Below are 27626 nucleotides of genomic sequence, written 5' to 3' on the forward strand. Positions count from 1 at the left end.
TGTGTGAATCATTGTAAACATACCAACACTCAACTACAAAAAGCTGGGAGGATGTGTGTGATAGGGTCTCGGGGTTGGGGGGATCACAACTCTAAATCATTTAAATTTTTCACGTAGTCTGTTTTTCTTGTGGGCTGAGAGAAGGGAGAATCTTTTGCAGCATTTGAATGATTCATCATTTTCATTTAGAATGGAATAGCGAGCTGAATAATTCACTTTTCTGCCACTGCCGATGGAATAAAAAGGAACAGCTTCTGTACAATCGTTTCACTTCCAAGACTGTTTCTCTGGCTATACATCCTTGCTGCCCCGTTTCCTTTATATTCAAATATCAATTTTTTTGTTCCCCCCGTGTGTTATCCTACTTTCTGCACTTTCTTGTTAAATGTTTGCTCTTGCACATTGTCCCGAAAAACTAATGGTGTTGCTTACGAAGCATTAGTCATTAGTCTCATCTTTACATTGTCTCTGGGTAACATGATTTCTCTGCCATGCTCGCTCCCCATTTGTTAAATATGCACACGCATACACTCACGCGTACTGGAACATATTTGCTCTCGGGCTCACACGTCCATAATTCCTCACAGACTTTTCTCACACACTGACTGACACACACACGCACACGCACACACACACACACACACACACACACACACACACACACACACACACACACACACACACACACACACACACACACACACACACACACACACACACACACACACACACACACACACACACACACACACACACACACACACACGAAGACCAGGCCGACACACAAACCGAGAAACGTCTTCCTCCCTGTTTCCTGCCGTTTCTCATTCCAAACGTGAGAGCTGAATTAAATCTTGGATGTTTGGGTTGTTTTTCTTTGTCCAAAGCATTTAACAAATTGTTGCTGCCCCGAGCAGAAGCAGCCTCTGCATTGTCTCAGTATCTGTGCTCAACCATATCAGCGTTTCAACACTTATTGCTTTAAATTACATCAATCACTCCCTCCCCTGCCCTCGCATTCTCCATCCTCCCTCGGCTCATTTTTCTCTGTCTCTTTTTATTACTTTGCCTCTTCATCTTTCTCCCCTTTAACTTCTCTTCACATTATTCTGGCTCTGGTTGCCTTTTCATCATCCTCCCATTTCCTCCCTTCCTCTTTTACTCCCGTTGCCCCTATTCGTTTCATTTCTATCCCCCCTCAGTCTTTCCCCTCTTCTCCAGCCTGCTCAACTCCCTCTTTTTTCTCCTTCTTCTCCAGCTCTCCCTTCTTTTCCGTCTCCTTTTTGGCCCCATCTTCAACATTTTCCTTATCTTCCTTCTCTTTCTCCCTATCTTTGAAAAGTTGGGCTAATTTATGGAACTGGGGACCCCACTCCTCCAGCCCTGCCCCCCAATCCTCCTTCTCTGCATCCTTCTCTCCTTCGCTCTCTAAAGAGCTGAGGGATCCAGCCCTGGACCCTGTCCCCTCCAGGCCGTACACCTGCACAGAGTCGTACGGTGGCTGCGAGGGGTCAAAAGTGACCTGGGCCAGACGCAGGCGTAGGAACTCACCCACCCTCAGTGCCAAGGATGGACCCCCTGGCCCCGGTGCGCCTCTCGCATCCATTCCTGGAACCCAGCCAGGCCCGAAGCCCATCACTCCGCCGTACGCACCCCGAGGATGCCCCGGGAAGGGTAAAAGCTGAGGGGTCATATCCCTCCTGCCCAAAACATACCCTCCCAGACCAACTCGATCACGCCAGTCCCCAATAAAGCCAGCTGCATCTTGGTATACAGATGGAGTAGCGGTCAGGGATATTCCTCCGCTCTCCCTGTCTGGCCTCGCTACCACAAAGTTGCTCCCCATCTCCAGACCTCCTCTCCCCAGGCTGCCCGGGTAGTCCCTCAGTCCAGACACCTCCCCCTGCAGGACAGTGGCGTAGTTGCGTCCACTGGCATGTTGCTGCTGTCCATCTGTAGAGGTGCCCCCATTTCCATTTCCACCTCCATTTCCGCCTCCTCCTCCTCCTCCTCCTCCTCCGCCGCCGGAGTCAGACTCAGCCAGACTGGAACCTGTGCGTTTTGGGGACAAACCGGCACGGGAGGCCCTACGTCCCGCCATTGGAAGGGTAGACGAGTCACACACCCAGCCTCCCATGCCGTGACCATGGCCAATCAGGGAGCCGGATCGGGTCATGACGAGGTTGTGCTCCCTGGGTAATGTGTCCGACTGCACCTGGAGGGAACGTAGGTGAGCACGTGTGGTTTCAGTTCGGGGCTTGGGGCCGGGTGTTAGGTGTGGTTACAGTGACACAAAATGGGATGAAACAATTTGCCCGGGCAGGAGGGAAAATGTAATAGCAGGCACAGTAAAAGCGGAAAGATGGGGGAGTGTGATGACATAGTGCCCAAAGGAAGGGAAAGCAGGAGAGGGTGATGATAAAAAAAAAAATAAAAAAAAGGATTTAGATGAAGGAGAGACAGACATGGAGCAGAGAGGAGAGTGGAAGAAAAGCAGAGTTGGAAGAAGGCATAGATATTAATTGAACATTAGAATGAGCTAACACTGCACTGTGAGAGGGAAATGGAGAGGGAAGTGATAGAGAGATAGAATATTTGAAAATTAAAAAAAACCACAAGGGCCAAAGAGCCTTGCCATGGCCTAATAAAGAAAACAACACAGAAACGACAATGAGCAGAAGGATATAAATGTGCTGAATGATCATCTTCTCACAGAATTATCCTGGACACTTCTGCTACCCCGCAGCGATTCAACATTATAGTGTTGCAGTCACTGCAATATTTTAGTAGGTTGAACACAAACGTAATAATTATTTTATAATTGCTTAATTACTTTCTTACTTATTTGTTTGCTTATCGAATTACATAATTAAGTCATTCATTCAATTTTAATGATGTCCCCAAAGCAGCCATCTATCATTAATCAAGTAATTTATTCAAGTTTAATTTGTGATTCAAAGCAACATCTACCTCTTTTTCCCCTTCCTGAAAAATGTCGCCATTGATCCATTCATATATTAAACTGTGTTGCTGTACATACTGTGTAAATAAGTCACTTTCACACCAAATGCGAGGGTATTTATGATTGGTCTTGATGCTTAACATCCCAGGTAATAAATCCTGCAGAGATGACTCGGTTCATCTGGACTCAATGTTTAGTTGGAGATACGTTTCATCTGTCATCCAACTGACTGCCAGTAAACTGATAAACAGCACAGTTGCATAACGACCGAAACCCGCATGGTTGAATAAGCGGTTTCATATGCAAATAAGCAGTTTCTGTGTAAATGTGGTTATTCAAACTGGGCATTTGTCAAAGCTGGGAAGATGCCCAAGCAGTGCATCAGCTAAATGAATAAAGGAGAAGGACAGTAGCTGATTGTTGGAACAGTTGAGAAGAAGATTTTCCAAACTATGAGTCTCAGAGGCTTTCAAACCCTAAAAAAGGCTGTGCCCGAGATTCGTCCATCCGCCCATGAATTGTTGGGGGAAAGCAAACAGTCGCCAGCGAAGTGGATGGCAAATCACAGTAGAACTATCTTATCAGGCCAGGAATCTGTGGTCGCCAGCCATCTACAGGCCAGTAGTCACTCTTTCAGGGATGAAGATGTGCACTCCCTTGATAGGGAGGAATGCTGGTTTAAACAGGATGTCAAAGAGGCTATCAGTATGATCCTTAAACAATAATGAGGCCTCAGAGTACATTTTTGTCACTATCATACGGTGCTTTAATTGCAGCCAGTCCTCTGTTAATGGTATAAACAGCCAATGTAATTAATGGCCATGGCTATTAGCCTGTGAAGCTACTTATTCAACCATGCAGGTTTGGTTGTTATGCAGCTGTGATCTTCACAAGGTTTGGGGAACTTCTGAGACTGACAAAGCCACTGAGATGAGTGATGACACGGTTCTCTTGCTAAAGTTTGGGTCTAGATGAGCTGATTCAAGTTCCTGGGATATTCATGATTGACACAATGTAGAGCGAATGACGTCATTAGTTAAAGCATTACAGTAGATCTGACACAGCAGCTAACCTGACCCGCCAAATGATTTCTTATACAGAACCATCTGAAAAGTTGCTCTACCATATCGTTTGGAAAAAGGCAGGTGATTGGATGAACCATCTATCTAAATCCATCCATCATGGGCCAACTTCAACCAATCAGATCCTTGTTTTATGCACAGTTGCTTCTCTTTGTCATCACATTTAAACTACGCCACAAAGGTCCTCAGGATATTGATAAGTTCGAACTACTTTGGTTCAGACACAAGCGCATAAGCTTGATAAGATGGATTCGGGCATGATTTTGTGATCTTGTGCAAGGTAATAAAACTGCTATCTTTGATGCTACAAACAACATTGCAATGCAAACGATAACAAAATGAATTACATAACCTGGTATCCCCCCCATGATTTCATTGAAAAGCTGGTAGACTAGACCAAATAGTAGAATTGCCTTATTATCTGAATTAAGAGATGCACAAAATGATCCGTTTTTCTCTCGAGTTAAATTACAGCTACCATAAACTCCATACCACATCGGACCCTCTGCCAGGAGGTCCATGTATTTGGGATCAGATAAGCTGAACTACAGCCCCCAAACTGTGTGTTTGGTGTGAATGCAGGTTCATTTTAATCCTTACCCAGTCAACATCTTGACCGTGGTTCACTTTGTCCTCGCTGCTCCCGTCCGTACCGTTGCTTGTCGTTCCCGTGCCCCCTCCTCTCTCCTGGCTGTCACTAGTTCTCGGCGTTCCTCCATCCGATGTGCTCATCCCACTTTGGGGTGCAGTCCCGTCACGGCTTCCCGTGCGACTCCCCGTTTGGCTTCCCGTGCTGTAGTCTGTGGGAGCTACGTACACCGCCCCGGACTCCATCGCTCCCACCATGGCCCCTTGGTTCTGGATGACCAGGGAGTGATCTGGCTGGCCTCCAGGAAAGCGGTATGCCAGCTCTGCCATGCCTGGTTCAAATGTTCCACCTGGTGTGCGGCGGAGAACCGGTAACGTGTGGCTGCTGTAGCACAGACGACCATAAAGGGGTCCGCTCGGTCCTGAGTAGTTGTGGTCCACGCCTGGATTCTGAGCCCAGCTGTAGGTGCGAGCTTTTTCTTGGCCACGATGGGAGTAACGTCTGAAAGACAATACAAAATGTCTGTAAAACTCTGCTAAGTCAGATCATTTATGCGGCTAGTTGGACATTTAGCAACCGGTATTTGTTTCACTTTGGTGACCCACTGGGGCACCGTCTCAACTTGAGAGTAGTTTTGAGACCATGATTTGTGGTATTATTGCAATATCTAGCATTACATCCAGGTATCCTGGTAATGTATCCACCTGGGGGACATAAATGAAAGGGGTACCCCTGTGTTTTCATGACTGACTTCCATTCATTTAGGAGACAGTTTTAAAAGGGGAAAAAGAGCGAGGATCAAGATATCCTTACTTTACTCCTAGAAAAAAAGGACCAAGTTATAAACCTTTGTAATGCCAGCTCAAAGTTCCCAAGCTCAATCCAAGAAGCAAAAAGTTTTAGCTTCAAAGTGAACATTAGATTGAACTATAAACTCCCCCATGACGCAGTGTCAACAAAAATGAGACATTAAAAGTTTCACCAAGGTAGTATTATTGCGGGGATATTGCAATGGATTGCATTAGATTTTGAGTGTTTTTCATGCTGTTGTGTCCACCTCCATAAATTGCAAGAAGCAATTTTTGATAAACTAAAGGCAGCCTTTGTACTTGTTTATGGCCTCTCCATATGGCTTGCATGAATTCAGGAGCTAATTATTAGTCCAAAGGCAATAACAATGTTTCACAGAAACATCAAAGTGGGTGCAAACAACTGATGTAGCAAGAACATAAATGAGCTTTAACAAAATGAGCACAACAAAGTGGTCTCCCAGGACTGCTAAGCTTGATAGCCTTCTATCTCAGCATTTTGATCGGTGACTGATTATGACCCAGGAGTAACCGCTCGATCAGCTACTTAAGTGGATCGGTTAAGTGCTGGAATGCGATGAAAACTTTTCCTTCGAAAAGGGGTAAATGTGTTTCCTTCCAGTCTTCATTTTATGAAGAGGTCATGTTTTGTGAGGTTTGATGTAATTTACCAACAACCTTTGCACATGCATCGCCACATGTAAACAAACCCCCCCCCCCCTTCTACTCACACGTTCCTGCTGTCCAGCGTGCGATAGCCACGTGAGCGGGAGCTGTGCGGAGCGCTCTGGAGCGCGGCGATGTCAAAGGCAGCCGTGTCGGCCTCGCCGCCGCCCTCGTCGTCATACGTGATGATGTTCTCACGTACGTCGTCCTCCTCCAGGGGCGACAGGGAGTCGCGCTTCTGCCGGCGCAGCGACAACGATAGGGCACTCACCGCTGCAGAGGGGATGGCAACAGGAATAAAAGATATTGAGGCATGGCAGAGAAATTGGAAAAATTATGAACACGGGAGGAAGGGGGCAGAAATCTCAGGGGAAATAAAGGGAAGGAGGAAGAAGAGAGTGTGAGCAGGGAGGAAATTTCAAGCAGACAAAGAGGTGAAACACAGAGATAAAATGAATAGAAAAGAGGCCCTGGGTTAGAGGGCTGGGTATATCATATCAGCAGGCTGCAAGCCTCCGCTCTGTAATGGACTTTGAGCTGCAGCCAGCCAAATGGATGCCCTAGTCTCCCATGACTCCATGACTCTTATTCCACATTCCCAAAGTGGAGAGCTAGAGTTGACCCTGGGCTGTGGCAAGGAACCAAGCTATGGTAGCTGTTTTACAACTGGACACCTGTGATTTAAACCACATAGAAACATGGAAGTGGTCTGCTCGAGCCGTGCACTAATTGACACAAATTTTAATTAGTGAGGAAATGGTATTTTTGGATGTAGTTAATATGCTGTATGGCAGGGGTCTTCAACGTTTTTCAGGCCAAGGACCCCCAAACTGATAGAGATGGAGCAGGGACCCCACACTATATACACTGCTCAAAAAACACCATGTAGGACGACCCTGTGCTCTTCACGGATGAGAGCAGGTTCACACTGAGCATATGTGACAGACGTGACGGAGTCTGGAGACGCCGTGGAGAACGTTCTGCTGCCTGCAACATCCTCCAGCGGGACCGGTTTGGTGGTGGGTCAGCGACGGTCTGGGGAGGCATTTCTTTGGAGGGCCGCACAGCCCTCCATGTGCTAACCAGAGGTACCCTGACTGCCATTAGGTCCCAGGATGAGATCCTCAGACCAATTGAAGACCATATGCTGGTGCAGTGGGCCCTGGGTTCCTTCTGATGCAGGACAATGCTCGGCATCAGTTCCTGCATGATGAAGGCATCGATGCTACGGACCGGCCCGCCCGTTCCCCAGACCTGAATCCAATCCAGCACATCTGGGACATCGTGTCTCGTTCCGTCCACCGACGCCACGTCCACCACAGACTGTCCAGGAGTTGACTGATGCTTTGATCCAGGTCTGGGAGGAGATCCCTCAGGCCACACACACTACTGAGACTCATTTTAACTTGTCTTGAGGAATTTCCACAGAAGTTGGATCAGCCTGTGATCTGATTTTTCCACTTTTATTTTGAGTATGATTCTGAATCCAGACCTCCATGGGATAATGATTTTGATTTCCATTGATCATTCTTATGTTATTTTGTTCTCAACACATTCCACTATGTAATGAATGAAGATTTTCAACTGGAATATTTCATCCATCGAGATCTAGGATGTGTTGTTTAAGCGTTCCCTTTATTTTTTTGAGCAGTGTATATTGTATAAAATTGTGTTTTATATTAAACTGGAGGAGTGCAGGAGGCTGGGAGGGAGGTCCAGGCTAGTCTAACTCTGTGGGATTGTGAGCAGTGCCCATGATATGGACACTACTTTATTCTCTGTTGTAGAATATTTGAGTGTATTATTTCAGCCTACTTGATAAATTAGACTCTCACAATTTGTACACTCAGCCCATGTTAACATTGTAGGAAACTATCTAGCTCATCCAAACTAATCCAAACCTCAGCAGACCTGGTGTGCTTCTTAGTTACGGCTGCTAGACTCTGATTTGGCAATCACTGCTTTGGGGGAGGGAAGTAATGAATAGTAAATTACAATATCATTGGATATGCATTTGTGCCTGTGTCTCCATTTAGCTGTATCATAGGTGGTTAAGCTGCTGCCGTAAGTAAATCTGCAGCATTAATATTGTTTGAGGTTGCATTATTTGATTTCCATGGAAGTAATCCAATGATCCCTGAGAGGAGTGGAAAAGCTCTAACCTTTCACAACAGTTTGAGGGATCACCTTCATGCCATGATGTGCATGTATTACTCTCTTAAAGGGAGCCTTTATTCACAAGGCATGAGTGGTTACCAAGTGGCTTGATATCAACCGTACGTATGCCAAGCCCCCATTTTAATAAGCAGATGGGCTCCTGATAGAGTGATTGTCAAAGATTCTGTAAGAACATTTGGCATTTTTATGGAAAGCTCCATTGTACTCTACGGGATTAGTTTGGACCTTTTATAGAAAAGAAAAACCCACAATTATACTGGAACAACACTGTAGTTCTATTTTAAAGCCACAAATTTGAGGCAAATGCTGTAAATATGTGTGTATTACCTTTCATGCCCTTGTCACTTAGAAAACTAAATTCTTAACTCCGCCAACAGCCACAGCGCATGATCACCTTCACGGCATGTTGCATTCCCTTCTTGATTGAGCTGGTCCCTTCCAGAATGATAATGCCTCTATCAACAAGGCATGAGTAGCGATCCAACAGACTGAATAGAAATGACAATGATGCTGGCCATGCGCCAAAGCCTTTTCTCAGCACCTAGACATTATCCAATTGAGCATTTGAGTTTCTCTAAAGGTGGCAGTGACATTTTATTATGCTGCTATCAAAAACCGGAGGGCCTGGGTAATCACTCAGAATTGTTATTTTAGCTGTGATTAGCGCTGACCTTGACAGAGGAAATAACTGGACTAAAATTCAGGAAAAGTAAACCCTGCTATTAAGCAGCTGTGACTGAAGAGAAATATTTACGCTGCCGCTTTGACTATTTTCATATGCAGATTAAGCATCCACGGATGTAGTGGCAGGTAAACAGCTCTAAACAATATTTATTCAACTTTTTATGTGTAGATTAGCATTAAACTCCTTTTCGGCAATACATCTTAATGATATAACTTCACTGTAAACATGATACTAAGTGCTGTAGTAAAGCCATGTTGTAAGTTATATAAGGTAGGGTCTTTAAAGCAAAAAAAAAAAAAATCATATTATGCGCTTTTACTGACACTGTTGTGCCACTATCTGAAGGTGAGCCCAGACTTTATCTCTAAAAAACCTATGCATTTAAGTATTTACCTAATAGTGTAGCAACACAAGCCAGGATAGCCAGCAGGGCGGCGGTACTGAGCCCAGGGGAAGGCAGCGTGGACTGCTGAGGGAGACACACCGCTTCTCTCTCCCAGTCCCACTCGCCCTCCATCTGTTTGTCCTTCTCTTTCTCCCCGGCCCGTGCCCCTCCTCGCAGGCAGGGGCAAACGGACACGGTGACCGTCCCCGTGCTGGTGAGGCCCGACGTCCCGTCCCTCAGGACCAGCGGCACGTAGAGCGTCAGGGTGGAGGATGGGGAGCGGGACGGTGGCTGGAGCTGGGACAGCAGCACCAGGCTGGCTGTAGGGCCTGGAGGAAGACAGACGGAGAGGAAGACACTTGTAATTGATCCACTGTTAACAGCTTTGTGAAATGTTTCCATTTTTTTTCTGTGCTGTAAAAGCAGCGAGTCGTTTGCTTGACTCCACCTGCTGTGATACATGTCGTCCAAAAGAAAACCCTGTTGTCATGAAGGGCCGACCAATCAGTGACTTGTGGGGGTGGAGGAGTTGTGCGGGCAGGTAGATAGTCTGTTATGAAATTTAGTTCGAACAATGGTGGCAGTGCAATGTTTCCCTTTGGCAGACAGCCCCCTCCTCAACATTAGCATCCTTACTACTTTCAGTGGAAGCTTAACCATTGTCAGTTTAACTTTAAGCTTTTAAGGTACTTTTTTTTTTTTACAGTCAAGAAACGGCTGCACAGGAACTCAGTAAATAAATAGTAGTTACTGGACTTAACTGCAGTTCTGAGTATGTTCATAGTTTGTCTCTTTCAGAGGGCCAACAGGACCCCCGCCCTCCAAGAAAATGGTCGGGGAAACACTGCAGTGGTAGAGCAAGATGAAGCTACGTGAACAGTTGTAGCAAAGCTCGCAAATGTTGAGGAATTGAAGCCCGGAGCAAGAACACTGCCTACAATTAAGCCAGTAGTGGTCTTTAACTGACATACAGTTGCACTCTGCTCACATTGGGGTGCAGCATGTGTTGCTTACAGCCTGGTGAGTTTAATTTCATATGGTGGTCCATGCCGATTGGTTAAAGGATGCTCCTGTAGTTTCAAAATGAAGTGGAAAAAAATCCCCAATGGCCAGACCTTATCTATTCTGAAAGTGAATTGGGTACGGTAACACCAGACTATCAGGAAGTTACATTTCGGAAATGGTGGCCCCAAATCCCAGTGCTCATGTTTGCATTTGCGATTCCAGTCAGCTCGAGACCGATTTATACCACAAAGGAACTAAGAAGGCAAAAATATCTAACCTCTCTAAATCCAGCCTCCTCTGTTATTTTGACTGTATTATTTCACACCTCTTAATATATGAGAACCACCGAAGCTGCAGTGTTTCACACAAGAATAACAATGACACTAATTTGAGCTAATAGGATGAATCTACTAGAGTGTCTGAAATAAGGGAGAAAGTCGCCTCCCCCTCTGGTGCCGCCACGCTTCATGATTTATGGCTCCCACCGGCCTACAAAACATACTCAAAGTCTGATCTACTTTCACATTTAAAACTATTATCCAAAATGTTGCTTGAGTAATGTACTGCCATTATATCCATCTGTACCGGAGAGCCGTCCAATAGAGAGACTCTCACACCTGTCGGCTCACATTTGTCCCGGTTAATGTCACTAGGCAGTGTGTGCAGAACAGAGACTGTGCATCCAAAAGCAGAGACTTTTACAATACGTTTGTACGTGTCCATGAATGGAACAGATCAGAAGCCTCACAACCCTTTGAGCTTTTAAGTCGTGATGTTTATCAATAATGAATGCTCACATGCAATGATTTGGAAGGACAGAGAGCAGCAACAATAAACGTGGTAATGGCCTCTTTCGGTCTGCCTCCTCTCACTTTTGGAAAAACAAACTGCGGAACATCTGTTTGGGAAATTCTTTTAGATTTCTCCCAAATTAAATGTACAAGGCCACTGATAAGAGGGCACGTACACATTGTCTGGAAAATATTTCTTTGGCACAAACAGCCCCGCAAAGTTGTACAAACGTGACAAACATGATTATCCCGAAAATCTACTGTGATCCAAATCAGATCAAATCATTATCTTTTTTTAACAAAGCAAATAGCATACTTTTGTCAGACAAGCTGTCCATATGGGAAAAGAACATGATCTTATTGTTTCTTTGTTCTACTGTTGGATGACACATCAAAGAGGCCTTTGATTTCACATGTCTCACATGTCAGTGACTTACATATCATGCTGTCTAATGTGATAATGCTATCAGACAATAGATGTCAGATTGGACACAAATACCAACAGCAGGCTGTTTCAGTTCAGCTACCAAACAGCCAAGAATATGTACACAGCCAATGAGAAGACTGTAATTGTAATTTATAAATATCATCCATAAACCTTTATATTAACAATACTTTAAAATACTATGTATGATATGAAAGGTGACCCTTGTACTGATGAGATTTGTCACCTTACTCTGCAGTTCCAGTCAGCTCTATGGAGTGCTTTAGCCTCTTTTAGCATACTGTTTTGATCTTATGGCCCACGACTTTACCTTTCAGCTCACACTCGCCTTTCTCATCAACCTCATTTTCAGTCACACCAGGCTGCTGTTGTCACCAGGAAAGCTCTGAAAACCTCACTGCACATTAGCTGCTGGGCAGGATAATATGTTTAGTGACTAGCTGTTGAAAATACAAATATATTTTGGTGCATGTAGAGCAACCAGGCTGAAGCCGGCACACAGCGCTGAGATTAAAGGGACCCAGCACTGGCCACGTCAAGTTTGTCAGCCCTCCAGGCAGGCCGCCACGAGTGCATCTCTAAGGTGGAGTTGGGAGGGAACACGGGGTCTTAAGGTTGGAAGCGAGGCCCAGACTAGAGAATGTTTTTGGGGCAACATTGAAAAGCAAAGAAAGGTTCGGTCAGTGGCAGATTCGTGTGCCTTGAGAGACCCGCACAGAAGCCACGGGAAGGCAGAGGGCAAAGCCTTCACCGCAGGCGAGAGACCCTCCACAGTCCAAAGATAAAAGAGGAGCATGCTGTTGTTTTCTGACAGACAGATAGTCTAACAAACAAATAGTCGTCATACAAATTCTGAGTTGGATACAGGCTTAGTGGTAACCAAAATGAAATCTAAAAACACAGCTAACTTTTCACAGTATTTTATCAGACACCCCAACTGACATTTCTCTCATCATTTAACATGAATTCAACTTTCACACCGAGAGAAATATTCCGTAGAGTTTTTACCTCTGATGGTGTAATGTTTCGATTTGCATTACTGCCTTCGGCTGCCAATATGTGGCACATACAAAACATCACACTATTCCTCACGCTGTCGGCAGTTGCTGGTGGTAAAAAAAAATGATGAGAAAAGACGAAGAATGCTGGCTGATGAAATCGGGGCTGTGGTGTGCAGTAAAGGCTGCAAGTTTCAGAATATTCATAAACTTCAGGTTTGCCAATGTTTTAGTCAGCGTATTTATTGGGCCTGAAGGATACAATCATGTGTTTTAGTGTGAAAGACTGTTTAACATACAGTTGTAAAAACGATTTGTGAACTAGTTCTTTTGTTGTGTATAAAATTGTGAATATGATCAAAGAAACTTAATGTGACCCTAATTTCTGCCCAGTACATATTTTTGGTGGATGGAGAAATATTAGATGATCTTTAGTTTTACTAAGCAAACATAAGCCCTAACTTCTACTGTAGGATTTAAATTTAGTTACAAATAAGTGCATCGCTTCCACAGTCAACATTTGCACAAAAGTACAGTATGTTTTATTTATGTATGTCTATGGTTATACATACTAAAACTGTTTCTAGAATAAGTGTGTGTGTGTGCGTGCGAAGGAAGAACAGAAAGAAAATGGTACAAATAGAGAATGTAGTTAGAAACAAATACTAAGTAGCTAAATTCAATTCACTTGAAGTGAATTAAATGAAGCAGCCCCGATTTCTTCAAAAGCTTTTCAATGGAGACAGTAAGTGTTTGTGGTTGTAGGGAGGAGAAGATGGATGTAGAGGATACGGGAGGCAAACAAGAGGGCCGAACAAAAGAGGAGGATAACAAAGCAAAACAATGGGGCCGCCATGAGTTGGGAGATGAATGGTGGAAGAGAAAGGCAGAGACAGAAAACGAGAAGGGGGAGTTAGAGAGAGGCCGAGGGTTTGAGAGGAAGGCAGAGCGAAACAGAGAATAGGAGAAAAGACAAAAATGAAAAGAGAAAGGCGGGAAAAGAAATGCGTGGGATTAAGAGCCTTAAAAAAGTGTGGGGGGGGGGGAAATGTCATGTCTGCCGAGGGAAGACAGAAAAAAGAGAATTAAGAGAAAGACAGAGCGAGGGAAAGATTGAGTGCCTACCACCACTGTCCCTGACGCTGAAGTTGAGGGCAGCGCTGGACTCTGGAGGGATGCTGAAATACACAGCGCTGTCATTCCCTCCCTCATCTCTATCAATCGCCCGCAACACCTGCACCACCTGAAACACAGAGATAGAGCAGAGCAGAGGAAGAGAGGGTGCGAATGAGTGTGTGAGGAGAGTAAAAAAGAAGAAGGGGAAAAAAAGGGGAATGGGGAAAAACACTTACACAGAGATGCTCTTAGCTACAAACCATTAGCCGACGTCGGCAGGAATCAAAACAAGCCGAACAATTAGTACAGAGACACAAGCGATCCGTGTCTGATACTCACCCCAAATAAATAACCGCAGCTGATGAGAATTATCCCCCCAAAAAATACAGTGCGGTGCAATTTAGTTATAGCGTCTACACGATTCTACTTTGGCAGTCGTAACCAAATTAATCTGAAAGAAATCTCCTGTAGCTGATGAGTAATTCTTTTTTTAATGAAAAACTCTTGGTCATTGTTATGCAAGACGTTCTTTCAGGAATGCTTCCGAACACTCGTTGCAAAGACCAAGTGCAGGGATGAAGGGCGCTCTCCGAGTTAGTCGGTGTCTCCGGGCCTTGATAAGATTTGCTGTGTACGTCGCATTATGTTATCAGTTACTGTGGGAGCATTCAAAAGTGTTTTGCCTAATGACTTGTCATACACAGACGTGTACACACAAACCCCAACGCGAAACATCATAATCTTTCACTTCTCTAACTGTCTCCCGCTCGCTCAAATAGCACAGGCTCAAACACGAACAGCACAGGCGGAAACAAATCAACGTCGCTGCCATGGAATCACAGATTTAGTGGTGAAACAACAAAGACACAAGCAGAGCAATGACGACACCAATGAAAAAACAGCAGATGGGCCAAGACACCAAATTATAGTCCTGGAGCCGGCATGGAATACTGACGATGGAGGGGGGGGGGGGCAAAGACAAGAGAGAGAGAGAGAGAGAGAGCAAAGGATGGTTTCTAAGGAGAGATTGAGGAGCCAAGAGATGTTTTCTATAATTCAGATAAGATCAAGTAAGAAAAAGCATGGTGCAGAAAAATAGACAAGAACACAAATAAAGCATGAATGATGGCGGGGAGGAGGGAGGCAGCCTGAGAGGGGCCTCGAGTTTAATTACAATGTGAATAGCTGCTACATTATGATAACAGGCCATGGAGGATTCACCTGCCTTCATGGTGAATGGACTGTTGCTGCATGCTGCCATGTCTGAATTCATAGCCACTTCTTCTACTGCACTCTATATGCTCCTGTACTTAAATAAGCTTGGTGTTGTATGATGAGCGTTCTTATTTGAATGAAATCTGTTTTCAAGTACTCTGTTTTCAAGTACTCCTGGGAGCCAGGGCTGTTTGAAAATGAATGAATGTCACAGCATGACTCTTGTGCATGAACATAAAACATAACGTTTGCATTCAACCAGATGTATTATTAATAGTTATTGTTTTGTCCATAATAGAACTTACACAATACATGGTTTGTACACGGCAATCAAAAGTATGTACAGAGCATAAAGAATACGAGGTTGAACCGTATGAATAGACTAGATAAATTGTATAAGCACTGTACACCACTTGTCAGTCCACTAGAGGATCCCGGGGCGGGGTCACATTTTGCCTCATCTGAGCGTGCAAACTGCCGGCGTGTATGACCAGCCTGTTCTTGTTCCCCGAGTGACAGAGTGATAAAGTGTGCGTTGGGGCTGTGACTTTTTATTAAAAATTTGAACATCTGTTTGGACGTAATCAACATTCGAACTGTAATGACCCGTTCGAATTCAAAAGTTACAGTCTACAGTTACAGTTACTTATTTAACCTACTTAACGTTACTTACGTTAAAATATTTATTTGAACACAAATCATGATCTTTTCCTAACCACCTGGTTTTGGTGTTTGGTGTTATTACTCCTGGGTGAGGCAAAATGTGACACCAACACTGCGCCCTCTAGTGGACTATTGGGAGCATTGCACACATTAGCTTTATACCCAAGTGCTAACGTCAGTATGCTAACATGCTGGTGTTATGCAGATATAATGTTTACCTTGTATGCCATTAGTTTAGCATACTTTTTTTACACTTTAATTTTTAATAAACCTCCATTGAAGAGGTTTCAGGTATTTGGTCATAAACCAAAGGATTAGTCAAATTAAAATTTTAAACCCGATGATTATGTCTTTAACCATCCCAAGAGTAACGCCACTCATGTAACAAAAAAAAAAACCAGAATGAACCCACAATGTGTAATGTGTGTGACAGCAGATCCAACCTCGGAATACCAACATGAACGGTCCAAAAGCATCAACAATTTTTCAGTGGAGGAACTTGGTATCCTGTAACCTGAATTTAAGAAACCTGTGATGCTTTGGTAATAATGGTGTGTCAACACAGAAAGCACTTCAGTCGTGGTTTCCAGTCATTTTCATCATGTGCTTCTGACAGAACCAACACACCTGTTTTAAATCAACCCAGCTGCTCACTGGCTTGTGTTTTACTCACACTATAACCCCGAGCTGCAGGTCTATAGTCCTGCTTTTTCTGGGTCCTTCCAAAACCCAGGTGACCTACACTCAATAATGTGCCACGAATGCCCCTGAGAACTCGAGTTCTCCTCACATCTTCTATGACTAAGTAGAGTCTTAAGTGCTACTGACAACCTGAGAACTGAGCAGTGCCAAGATGTAGTTCCAGGGACTTGGTTAGGCGTGGAAATAAAAGCAGAACCTGCTACGTGTCAAAGTATGTTTAGTGGTCCCAGAGCAGAAAAGGGCAAGCAGTATGCACTCATTGGCACTGGGGTTGTCTCTTTTTATTCATACAAATGTTTTATACCTACAAAATAATTGCAATGATACTAAGGAAAGTATCCATTTTTAAAAATAGAGGCTTTAAAGTGGAGTTTTGGAATACCATTTTTTTATTACCACAAATAGATACTGACCTGCCCGATGGAGGAGGAGTCGCACAAGGCCGTTGTGTACTGCCTGTCCAGCTCGGGTGCGTTGTCGTTCAGGTCTAAGGTCTCTATCGCAACCACGACTCTGGAAACCTGGCTGGGATTGTCTGAAAGAACCCGAGAGAAGATTATTATAATATATTCTTCAAAGATGCACACACACATGGAAATAAAACTCCAGTGTGTACAATACACCCACAGGGGTGCACGTTTGCACTCCATTAATTTCATGCAATTGTCCTCACAGGCACGATCAAGCATTTCAGTCTTCGTCCAAAAACTCCAACAACTCTCCGATCACATTAGCGAGCACTCAATTGGCTACACAAACAGTAGTACATTTGGTTTCATTTGGCTTGTGTTACAGTTCACAAGCTCCCAGCTGGAGTACAACTGATGCTTCCATAGCAGTCAGATTTTCTCCACATCAAACTGTTCCATTCTTAGCAGAAGCATCTCACAGTGTCAAGTGTGTGTGTGCTTTTTTTAAGAAAGAGAGAGAAGAAGCAGAGGAGGGATGTTGAAAGCAGTCAATCTGCATGCAGTTACACACAAGGGTGCAGTTTAAATGGATTGGCATAGGTTCTCCCACACCCCATTCACTTGGACACACACACACACACACACACACACACTTGAACATGAAGTTCTCACAGCACACTTGAAATGCATGAAGTCATACTCGGAGCAGTCTGAATATTCACATTTTTAAAGGCTGCTCTGACACAACCCAGGCTCAGTACTCTCATCCTCTATCCAGGCAGGCAACCCTGCAACACAGTGGAGTGGACCCCCCCCCCTCCCCCACACACACACACACACACACCATGTTTTCAAACCTACAGCAGTATCACCGTGTCATGGGTGACAGCTACTGGTCCCATCGCTGAAAAGCTGAAAATGAGCTCTTGCTGTAATGCCACCGGGTGAGCTGGCCTGCCTGTAGCCATGGCAGGGCTCCTACTGTGCTTTATGTCAACACAGCCGCCAACAGTCTGTTTATTAGATAGAGCTCATTATTCAAGACAGCCACTCACTGTGCTGCAGTCCTACCAACACACTGCTGCCACAAACAGCCCTGAGCAGATTTTAAGTAAAGATTAACTTTGTCCAGAGACATACTTGGCAAGGAAACAACTCCTCTTCCTCATGCACAGCAGACACTGGATGACATTATCCAACAATACTCTTACACAAACCACTGGGATTGTGTTTTTCTTAGGGCTTTAATGACCTGTCACCTGCCAACAAATGCTATTGGAGCTTAGCCCGGCTTTAACAGGAGGCTGCTATTTATTTTAATAGATAGCCCACACTGAACAAGAACACAGTTGGTTTGTCACTGCCTTCCAAAATAACCCAAGTATGTTTGAGTCTTTTCTGATCGAGCATCAGCTGGAAGACATAATTTGCCAGCGCTTTCAAAAATGCAGTGACGATTGAGATGACTCGTATGACTATTTTTTGATCTGGCAACAAGCTTGGAACGGTTTTATTTCGGTTAGGCACAACAAACTGGTCATCACAATTTGGGTTAACACTTAATTTTTAATAGCAAATGGAATGAAAACAGCAGCCTTTTGCCTTGAAATCCAATGCTAAAACACCTTTAGTGTTTCCATCTTTTCATCTGAAAGCCATGTTGCTCACTGTCATATTTCATAGTCACAAGTTGCAAAGCTAAAAGGAGGTCACATAGGCTTAAATATAAGTTATTTGCATTTGAATGAACAGCCAAGGATTCCCTTGTCAACCAGTAGTTATCTTAGCTGAAGGACATTGTAAAAGTAGGTCATTCCCTGGAAATCGTATTCTTGTGATTGCTATAATATATGCAACTTATACCAATATCTGCAATATCTTTTGGAGTTTAAGTCCCGTGATTTTGCCACCATAAAGGTACTGAAAAGAAGCTCTGCTGAAGGTACTGTAGCACAAACTAAGCCTTTCCAAAACAAAATGTACTTTCACAAAAATAAGTCCTCATTTACAGTCAGAAAGACTCGTCAACCTCTCCCCTCACCATCAAAACAAACCTCATGACAGTGTAACAGGTAAAATGTAAAAACAGAAAGTGACAGGGCTTATGGTAAGTGGGGTTTTATTGTCAGGAATAGGAGACCAATCATATCACTTCCCTGCACAAGTCTAAATGTACAGTATGTGTTTACACTCCCTAGTTACAGATTGCACTGTAGACTTTTTTTGTAACTTTGAGCCCTTGGTTCTTTAAGTTTAGAAGAGTGCCAAAATATTTCCATCTATTTCTGGGATGTGCCGTAAGATTATTATAATAGGATGCTTTTTTTTAATGCCTGTTAAATCAGGCATTTTTGTTCATAATAATTACAAAATAACTTGTGGGTAATGTGGTGTTTTTAAAATATTTTCGAATAACCAACAAATTCAGTAAACAAAACAAAACCAACATAGACCTCCAGTTTATTGACCTTTAGACAACACCTGAAATTAACAATGATAAAAACTCCAAAACAGCTACTAAATAAGCCTTTTGATGCTCCTGTCTTCTGTAACGTTTACTTCAGCTGTCTATCCTGAATGAAATGAAACCTGTGAAGTGCCTCAGTGTTTGTTGTGACTTGTTATCCTTACTTGGAAAATAAAAGGTGTTTACCATTCTCCTTTTCCTCACAATGTTCCCGTAAAGCAATGTTCGTCATCGATTTGTTGCTTTATTTGGACGTTTCCAGTCGAATCCTTATGAGAACGGATCTGCTGCTGCTGCATCAGATAACTCACACAATATAGATCAATTGATTCTCAGGCACGCTGTAACAAACTGTTTGTGGTGCTGGCATTCAACAGCATTCCCGTCATGGCTTGATGACTAGAGAGGTAAGCTGCTTAGAGAACTGCATCACACACTGGTTACCGTGTTTTGCAGAGACCTTGCAACTCCTTAAAACCTCTTACTCATCAGTGGGTGCATGTGTCAGAGGTGGGAAAGTGTTGGTTTTATGAAAGAAATAATCCAATAAGCAAGCCCTAATGACGTCGAGGTGTTATGTGGTGCAAAAAGAGGGACCTCTGACCTCTCTGGGTGGCGATGATTGTAATGTTGTGCCAGTGCTCGCGCTCCCGGTCCAGCTCCATAGCTGTGGTGATGAGGCCTGTGTCCGGGGTGATACGGAATAGAGCCTCTGGGTCTGACTGAGGATCAATGGAGAACCTGAGGAAGAGAAAGGAGGGGGAGAGGAGGAAGGTGAGGAGGGAATGGAGAGAAGTAAGACAGAGTAAGGGGGAAGAAGCAAGAAGGGATGGCAGCGGGGTGCAGAGTGAAAGAGGCAGATAGGGCAAGTGTGTGAGGGAGCGATAAGGAAGTCAGCATTCAAATGGCCAAAGAATTAATATAGCGAGATTATCGCAGCTGATAGGAACTCTTTTGAAGTGCTACTGATTATCTAAATATCTCTATGAAAATACCAACCATCATCCCTCCCCACACGCTCACTTTGAGCACTTTTGCTTTTAATTGGGACATGGCTTTCTGTGGTTGTTACAGGCAAATCACTTGCCTCGCTCCTCAGTCTATTTGAGACAAAACCTACAGCAAACTGAGAGAGAAGGCAGGAAACCTGTGGTTACTGTCTGGCTCAAGGGAACACTGTGTGGGCATTTGGTTGGCTTATATTTATTTGGTTAGCTCTTTCTGTTGTGTCTTGTTTCTATTAGCTGAAGAGTTTGAATTTCAATCCAAAAAAGATTGTATATCCCCTGATTAAAACTGTTTGTGCCCGACAAAAAAATAAAACTAACCAAATGAAATCCTCTAAAATGTTAAATAAATGAAGAAATATGACTCTTAGCACCATTAAATGCTTAACTTGTCATTTAGCATTAACATTCCGGGAGATGAAGCAGCATTGGTATGACTTCATAAACAGTAAATACTTGAAGCATCATTTGGGAAAATAGGCTCATTTGCAAGTTAGATGAGAAGATTGATGCCACTTTCACGTCTGTACACTGTGGGCCTGATTTACTAAAGGTCTACGTGTGTAAAACCACATGCAAACTTCACATCACCTGCAAAAATATGTCCAAGCTGGTCATTCCAGCGTATCTCTGCTTGGATATCCGCCCCAGTCCCGTTATTCAGGTGTGTTGTCACAGGTGCTGAATGTGTCCCGCAGAATTCAGAGGTAGCTTCATAAGGTTCACGAGCAATCGCGAGGAACTGAATGAAACTAATTTATCTGCTCGTCACAGAAAGATCTGGACCTGCTGATCAGTGTTCGTTGGAGGATCTCATCCACCGTCCTTCCTTGAAGTTTTATCATAAGCCGTTTCTTTTCCGCCTAATATCTTGCCATCTGGGTATTTATAATTTCATCTATAGATCTTTTTGTTTTTCCCACGGCATTGACTTAATCTCTGATAATCTCCTATATAGCATTTTGTTCTTGTTATATTTGTATTTATTAATTTCAATTGGATCAGATTTCTTTTTGTGGTCATTCTGTGTTTTTCATGGCTGGAATCACTTTAACACACAAACACCTCATTTAACTACAGCGATTTGCACCTGATATCAAAGACACAATTCCTCTTAGTAAATCTCCCGCAATACGGGTGAAAAATAAACACGCAATTTAGTATCCTCTATTTCTGATCTTAGTAAATCAGACTTTAAATGTTAAACTGCAGCTACCAGCCAGTTAATTTATCTTAACATAAAGACTGGAAACAGAAGGAAACAGCTAATCTGACTTTCAGAAATTAGCTAGGGAGTTCATTGAATCTGTACAAAGGTAGCCAACCTAGAATTTCCACAATCCTCAATAAGCGACACAGTGAATAGCAGACCAGATCCACCCACATTTTATGAGTTCGACTTATGGGAGGTCTAAACACGAGGTGCAATCAAAAAGTCAGAAGACTGCCCCTGTTGTGCACAAACGGAGTGCTCCACCATAATGTGCACAGAGGTTGGGGAAGAAATAACTTTCGTGAGTAAGTATTCAAAGTTTTCAACATACACCCATGTTTTTTGAGGACTGGTACGTACACATTTGCAATTTTACCGTGGAACTGAAACTTGAGCAGAGAGCCCACATCAAATTTTGTGTTAACATTTTTTGGGGAACAGAAAAAAGTTTCAGGAGGCCAAACCCGGTGAGTAGAGATGGTGGGGAATGACAAGTGTGTTGTTGTCAGTGAAACTTACGCATTGTCATGTTGACGAACCCAAGTGCCATTTCGCCACACTTCAGGTTGTTTGGCCTGAATGTTTTCCCTCAGAAGCCTCAGAACGTTGAACTTGGTGTTGACAGTCTGACCCTGGGGGAGGAAGTCCCGGTGCACAACCCCTCTAATGTCACAGAAAACCCACTTGGGTGCACTCCCTGACCCCTCACTCCCTGACCCCTCACTCCCTGACCCCTCACTCCCTGACCCTTCACTCCCTGACCCCTCACTCCCTGACTGTGCCCTCTTTGCGCCACTCCAAAAACCTTCATACGCTCATTGCTTCATTGCTGGCTTTCTGCAGCATTTCAAGGGTCTCCGTTGTTGATTTCCAGAGTTTGACACAAAATTTTATGTGCATTTTCTGCTCAAGTCCATGGTGAAATCACATAAGTACTGATGGTCACAAAAAGTTATGTAGCACAGGTGCTGATGTTGCTCAAGCAATAAAACTTGGCAAAGTTACTCACTGTGCTCTATTCACGTGCAACAGGAAGAGTCGCCGAACTTTTTCGATGGACCCTCGTAGATTGCTGAAATGCTATGAGGACAGAGGCCGTATACTGTACCTGATATTATTGGTCAGACCAGTATCAGGGTCTACGGCGCTGACCCGTCCCACGGTGCAGGCTGGCGGACAGTTCTCGGATACGTCCATGTGGTATCGGGCCCGGGAGAACCTTGGCGGCTCATCGGCATCCAAGACTGCTACTCTGATTGAAGCCCGGTCTTTAAAGGGGCCTCGACGTAGGAAGCGAGGGTCCACTATGGGGTTAAGGACCTCCACAGAGAAGGAATAGGAGCTCCGACTCTCGTAGTCTACCGCCTGGTGAGGACAGAGGAGGGAGTTGGTAGAATTATGATAGGGTGGAAAAGGTTTAAGGCAGAAGTATATAATCATGCAAGGTTTAGGTTTTTTCACACTGTGAAATGAGCAATGGTGACACTTTAACAGCTGGAGATTATGCAAATATCACTGTTACAAACATCAGATCCAATAGTCTGTTTTTGAGCTTTCATTTAGTCTAATTCACACTAAATTTTCTACAGAGGACTGCTAAATTACATATCAAAAGCTGAAAAATTGAAAATAATGAATTATTCCAACAGAGGCAGGCTCAGGCTAGAGAATGATCCTATCAAAAAATCAGCTCGAGAATAATTTGGAGTAAATAGCATCATGGTTAACTTGCATCTTGTGACGTTTGGAGTTTTGAAGTGACACTTTGAGGCTTTTTGTGGGTTGATTCTTAGATGGTGGGTTTTGTGTGAAGTGGGAAAAGACATTCATGAGGTGTTGATGTTACACCATTGCCAATGAGATTCCTGATGCTCAAACAGTTGAAAGGACTCTTCAGATATCTGGCATTGAAGTAGCTAGATGTTCTGATGTTGGTTTGCCATTGCTTGGACTTGATGCTTGGGTATTCTTTACATGCTAAGGCTAGAGGATCTATAGCTGTAGAGTTTACTGCCAGGAACATGAATGGTGCTGCTGCATTCGTGGGAGTTATGAGATTAGCATTGCTATCTACATGCAGCACAGATGTAAGCATGTTCTACACCGGGTACTTTTCATGAAGGGTCTCGCATTGTTTGGCAAAAACACTGGGGACTGTGTCTGTGGGCAGCTGGCAGGCAGCGTGTTTTGTGTAATGTTGCAAAGATGGTAGGAGTAGGTTTATAACGCATGGAACGTGGCCGTGAAACTAGTTTTAGTAAACATACAATATGGAGCCGGAGTTCACCTTCACCAGTAGTGCAAACTTTCTGTTGCACTGTATAACGGTGATGTTGACAGATCATTTCCATAAACAATAGATTGTGCTATGATGAAAGTGAAAACAAAACCATTCTACTGTTTTTCATAAAAACGCTCCTCTTGTTTACAACACCATAGCCATGGCAACTCTACTATCACCATGGAGACCCGTACCTGGCTACAAGAAGCATTAAAAATTCCTTTGTATCCTTACATCTACACAGGTGCAAGAGATTTCATTTGGGATAGAGGCGCGGGCCCCAGTGATTGTTTGTTACAGAGAACTTATGAAGCCTATTTGTCTGAGGTGTCTGTGTGATTGCGTGCCGGTCTCCCGCCAGCGCAGCGCCTCTGAAGCGAAGAGATGGCCTCTGATCTGGTTTGCCATATTGTTAGCGAGGGCACGGGCACACGCAAACAACCACATACATCCAGTGTCACACACACGATCCCTCACATGCACCTGCTGTCGATTCAATTTCAGAAAAAGCAACATATTTTGGGTCTGGTTCAAAATACCTGTTTGAGGTATTAATGGCTGTGTGTGTGGGCTTGTGAGCGCAACTACAAGTGGTTGTTTTGAACCTGTGTGCCCTCAGATTTTCTGAATGTGTGTCCTTAAGGTAAGTATGCTCATGAATCATCACAGTGTGATTGGCACAGAGAAAAACATTGGACCGAGGATAAATGGGCTCCCTGGCTATGCAGAATATTTCGCTTTCAGATTCAAAGAGGGAAAAAAAAATCTTTCTGAGGATCCCACCAGAGGAGAGAATATTGATAACCTCCTCACTGATCTCTCTTTTTCTATTCATCGTTCGCTTCTTCTCTCTTTCTGAGGTGTAAACTGGCATGAACTGCTTTACAGAAAATCAGCAGTTTTAGAAAAAGGTGGCAGACTGATTAAAAATTATGCAGAGAAAAGGGCGAATTGAAAGACATTGAAATGCAGGCAATTTGTGGAATATCTCTGCAGAAAAAATAAACAAGAAGAATTGTCACGGAAGACAGCGAGGTGGAGATGGTGACAGAGTGTGTGTGTGTAGGAAAGGGGAGGCGGGGTAGATGGAGGGAAAAGGTGCTCTAACCGGCTCCCCATTACAGCGAGAGAGAGAGACAATCTGTCTGAGGAGGAGAGGTGTCACTTACACTGTGAGCACACACTCATCACCCCCCGCCCTCCCACCATCCAGCACTCCATCACCGCGCTCCCCCTCCTTCGCTACCAACTCCATCACCTGCTGCCCGATCCACCCACCTACCCCCCCCTCTCTCCTCCTCTCCCGAGTGTGTGTGTGTGCGACACACACACACACACACACACACACACACACACACACACACACACACACACACACACACACTCAGTCTTCTCCCTCACACGCCCCTAACAGGAAGCACTTATCACAAGGCGCCCAACCATTCTTCTATTTTTCTATTAAGTTGGGTTTTTCTGTCTTGTGAAAAATCTCCTCGCCCAATGTTTTCACACACAAGTGCTTCTGTTGACTCGTGGAACTTGCGCCCCACGTATTAAAGAGTGGACATGTGAGACTGCCGTTACAGATGTCACAAATGTCTCCCAACAAAGGTTAGAGGTTCAAATCCTGGTTGACCAAATTTACTAGTTTTAAACCAAAGAACCATATCTAAAATGGTTTCACTGAAAGTGTATTTTTACTGCATTTAACAACCAACAAAATATACAAGCAATACTAAAGCCGAGTTAAGGGTCAAAACTCTTGTCAAGTCAGCAGTGGGCAATTTTAGAACTGAAAGTACGTCACCGCTTTTAACAGCCAATCAGCTCGTAGAAAAGTCAGCTGTTCATCAGCCGTTCTGCAGGTGAAATGCTGTCTCGATAGTTCGTCGTGATTCTGCTTTTCAGAGAACACACCAACTCATCTAAACGACAGAACTGATGAGGAAAGAGACACGAGAAACTGACAAAACAGCAGAGATCTCCTGTCAGTTCGCGGCGAACATTTGCATAAGCCCCCTTGGGGTAGTCTGTTGAAGCACCCATGAGCAGCTCCAAATACTCAACCCTCCTGTTTGCAAGTTGCAAGTAAATCACAATAACTCTTCGTTTATTTTTTATGATGCTACAAATTACATCCAGACACAAAAAAGGCTGAAATGCCGACAGAAAAATGGAAGTACAGAGAGTGTTTCTGTGGAGATGTTAAACCGTCTCGTCTTGTTGTTTGGTGTAAACTGGCAGGTTTCACTGACGAATTTTGAGTAGGTGCAAGTTTCAAATCATCTCGCTGCAGATCTTTGGTCTGAACTAGATTTAAGTGCTTGCAGTAATTTGCACAATCCCAAACACCTTTCTTACCTGAAACTGACAGCAGTACCACAGACTTAATTTACCTCTGGATCTCTGTGATTTAGAGCTGTTTGAACTGCTAGCTTAGCTCTACTTTAACAAGGCCAGAGCAGAGGTAGTGGAGAGTAAGACAGTAGGGAATACAAATGAATAGCATGAAAAAAACAAAACATTGCAAACACTGATTAGCATTGTGCACTGTGAACTGAACCGGTTGTTGAAGTCTATCTCGTGTTGTATTTCCAACACTGCTCTGGTCCGTTTCATGCTCTCAGTCTTTTACACTCCTCACTGTTCACACTGCGGAGAGCTGATTCATGTATACACACGGTCCTGTACAAAAGTGAAGTTAGGATGCATTTTAAAAGTCGTGCCCTAAAGTGTTGGTTTCTTATAAATTATTTATAAAAATATGTATTCTGAAAGAGGCGTTTATATAGAGCAATCCGATACCTCACTGATGGTATGGATGGTATATGATGCATAAGAATATAAATAGCCCTAAAACCTTTGCACATTACGATATTGGGAGTGGCTGTGGTGGGTGAACATGACATTGCCTCATGATTCAGAATTTTTCCAGAGGTCTAGTTGGCAGAAGTTCTTGACTTTCAATCGAAAACAAAAAATAACTTCTGTTGCAATGAACTTTAGAACCTGTAATCAAAAGATAATGAAATAAAGTGATTGCACTAATTTTGCAAGTGACTGATTCAAAGCAAGTATTTGTAATTAATTAATTAATACAAACTTTGATTACTTAAAAATGTAATTGATTTATCAAGCAAAATTCTCTGGTGCCATTTCCTCTGGATTGGTTAATTTCCTTAATCTTTATAAATTAAATAATTTTCATTTTAGACTGTTGTTTAAGGTTGGGCTCATTGCCCACAGCTAACAGTCATCACAATGGGAGCTTGGCATTGTGATCTGTAGTCTTGGAGCATATTTTGTCTCGTAAATCAGTCTAAAATCACCCTGAGGAAATCAGTGTGGTTAAGCAGATACATGCGTCTCTACAGCCCACTTGTGATCAGGTGCCACATCCCCGCTTTATGTGCAAATTAACTCTTACAACGTGTAAATAAACTACTAAAAATAAACACGTGAACACATCCAGAAAAGCGAAACGTCAAAGTAACTTAACAAAATGAGACACCCTTGCTTACGGCAGCCTCATTTTAATGAATTACAAATTCATGACATATTTCACATTTGCAAATGTGTGAATACTCCAATTTGTAATTTACAACCTGAACCGTCTGGCTTGACCTGATCATGTCCGTATAGGCTCAGATCATTTCATTATTTCATGGGATTTGAGAGGGTTAGGTTCTGCGCTGCAGTGAATGAACTGTGAGGGGGCGGAAGCTTGACTGATGTGTCAGAAATGTTGTTATTTTGTAGTTTTTATTAAGTCAACAGATTCTTTAAAACCTCCAGTTCTGTTTCCAAGTAAATGTCTCCAACTTTCTGAACAGTTCAGTTGCGATCGGCCGAATCATACAGGCCCCACATCCTCCTCCCCATGCTGCTAATGTTGTCATCCAGTGCAATGGTCCTACATAAACATCATTATATGCCTGTTTGCTAGACATCGCTTAA

At 43.5% G+C, this 27626-nt stretch overlaps 1 protein-coding gene across 3 annotated transcripts in view; it reads right to left on the reverse strand.

Moving 5' to 3' along the window:
- Positions 1-683: 683 nt before the first annotated feature.
- Positions 684-27626, reverse strand: part of LOC138628349 (uncharacterized) — a 148420-nt gene continuing 121477 nt past the window's right edge. For 2 of the 3 annotated variants that reach the window (XM_069711347.1, XM_069711348.1), the window contains 8 exons: positions 22497-22753; positions 19773-19909; positions 16705-16826; positions 13721-13838; positions 9365-9685; positions 6174-6381; positions 4645-5134; positions 684-2257 (listed from right to left, as the gene is read on the reverse strand). In XM_069711347.1, the coding sequence (XP_069567448.1) occupies positions 1199-2257; positions 4645-5134; positions 6174-6381; positions 9365-9685; positions 13721-13838; positions 16705-16826; positions 19773-19909; positions 22497-22753 (2712 nt within the window). In that variant the 3' untranslated portion in view covers positions 684-1198. The remainder of the gene's footprint in view (positions 2258-4644; positions 5135-6173; positions 6382-9364; positions 9686-13720; positions 13839-16704; positions 16827-19772; positions 19910-22496; positions 22754-27626) is intronic. The other variant, XM_069711349.1, reaches the window with a different exon arrangement.

Source organism: Brachyistius frenatus, unplaced genomic scaffold (assembly GCF_029030835.1).
Source record: "Brachyistius frenatus isolate BFR_SWC_R1_liver_20210118 unplaced genomic scaffold, ASM2903083v1 Contig_99, whole genome shotgun sequence".
Classification (NCBI taxonomy): domain Eukaryota; kingdom Metazoa; phylum Chordata; class Actinopteri; family Embiotocidae; genus Brachyistius; species Brachyistius frenatus.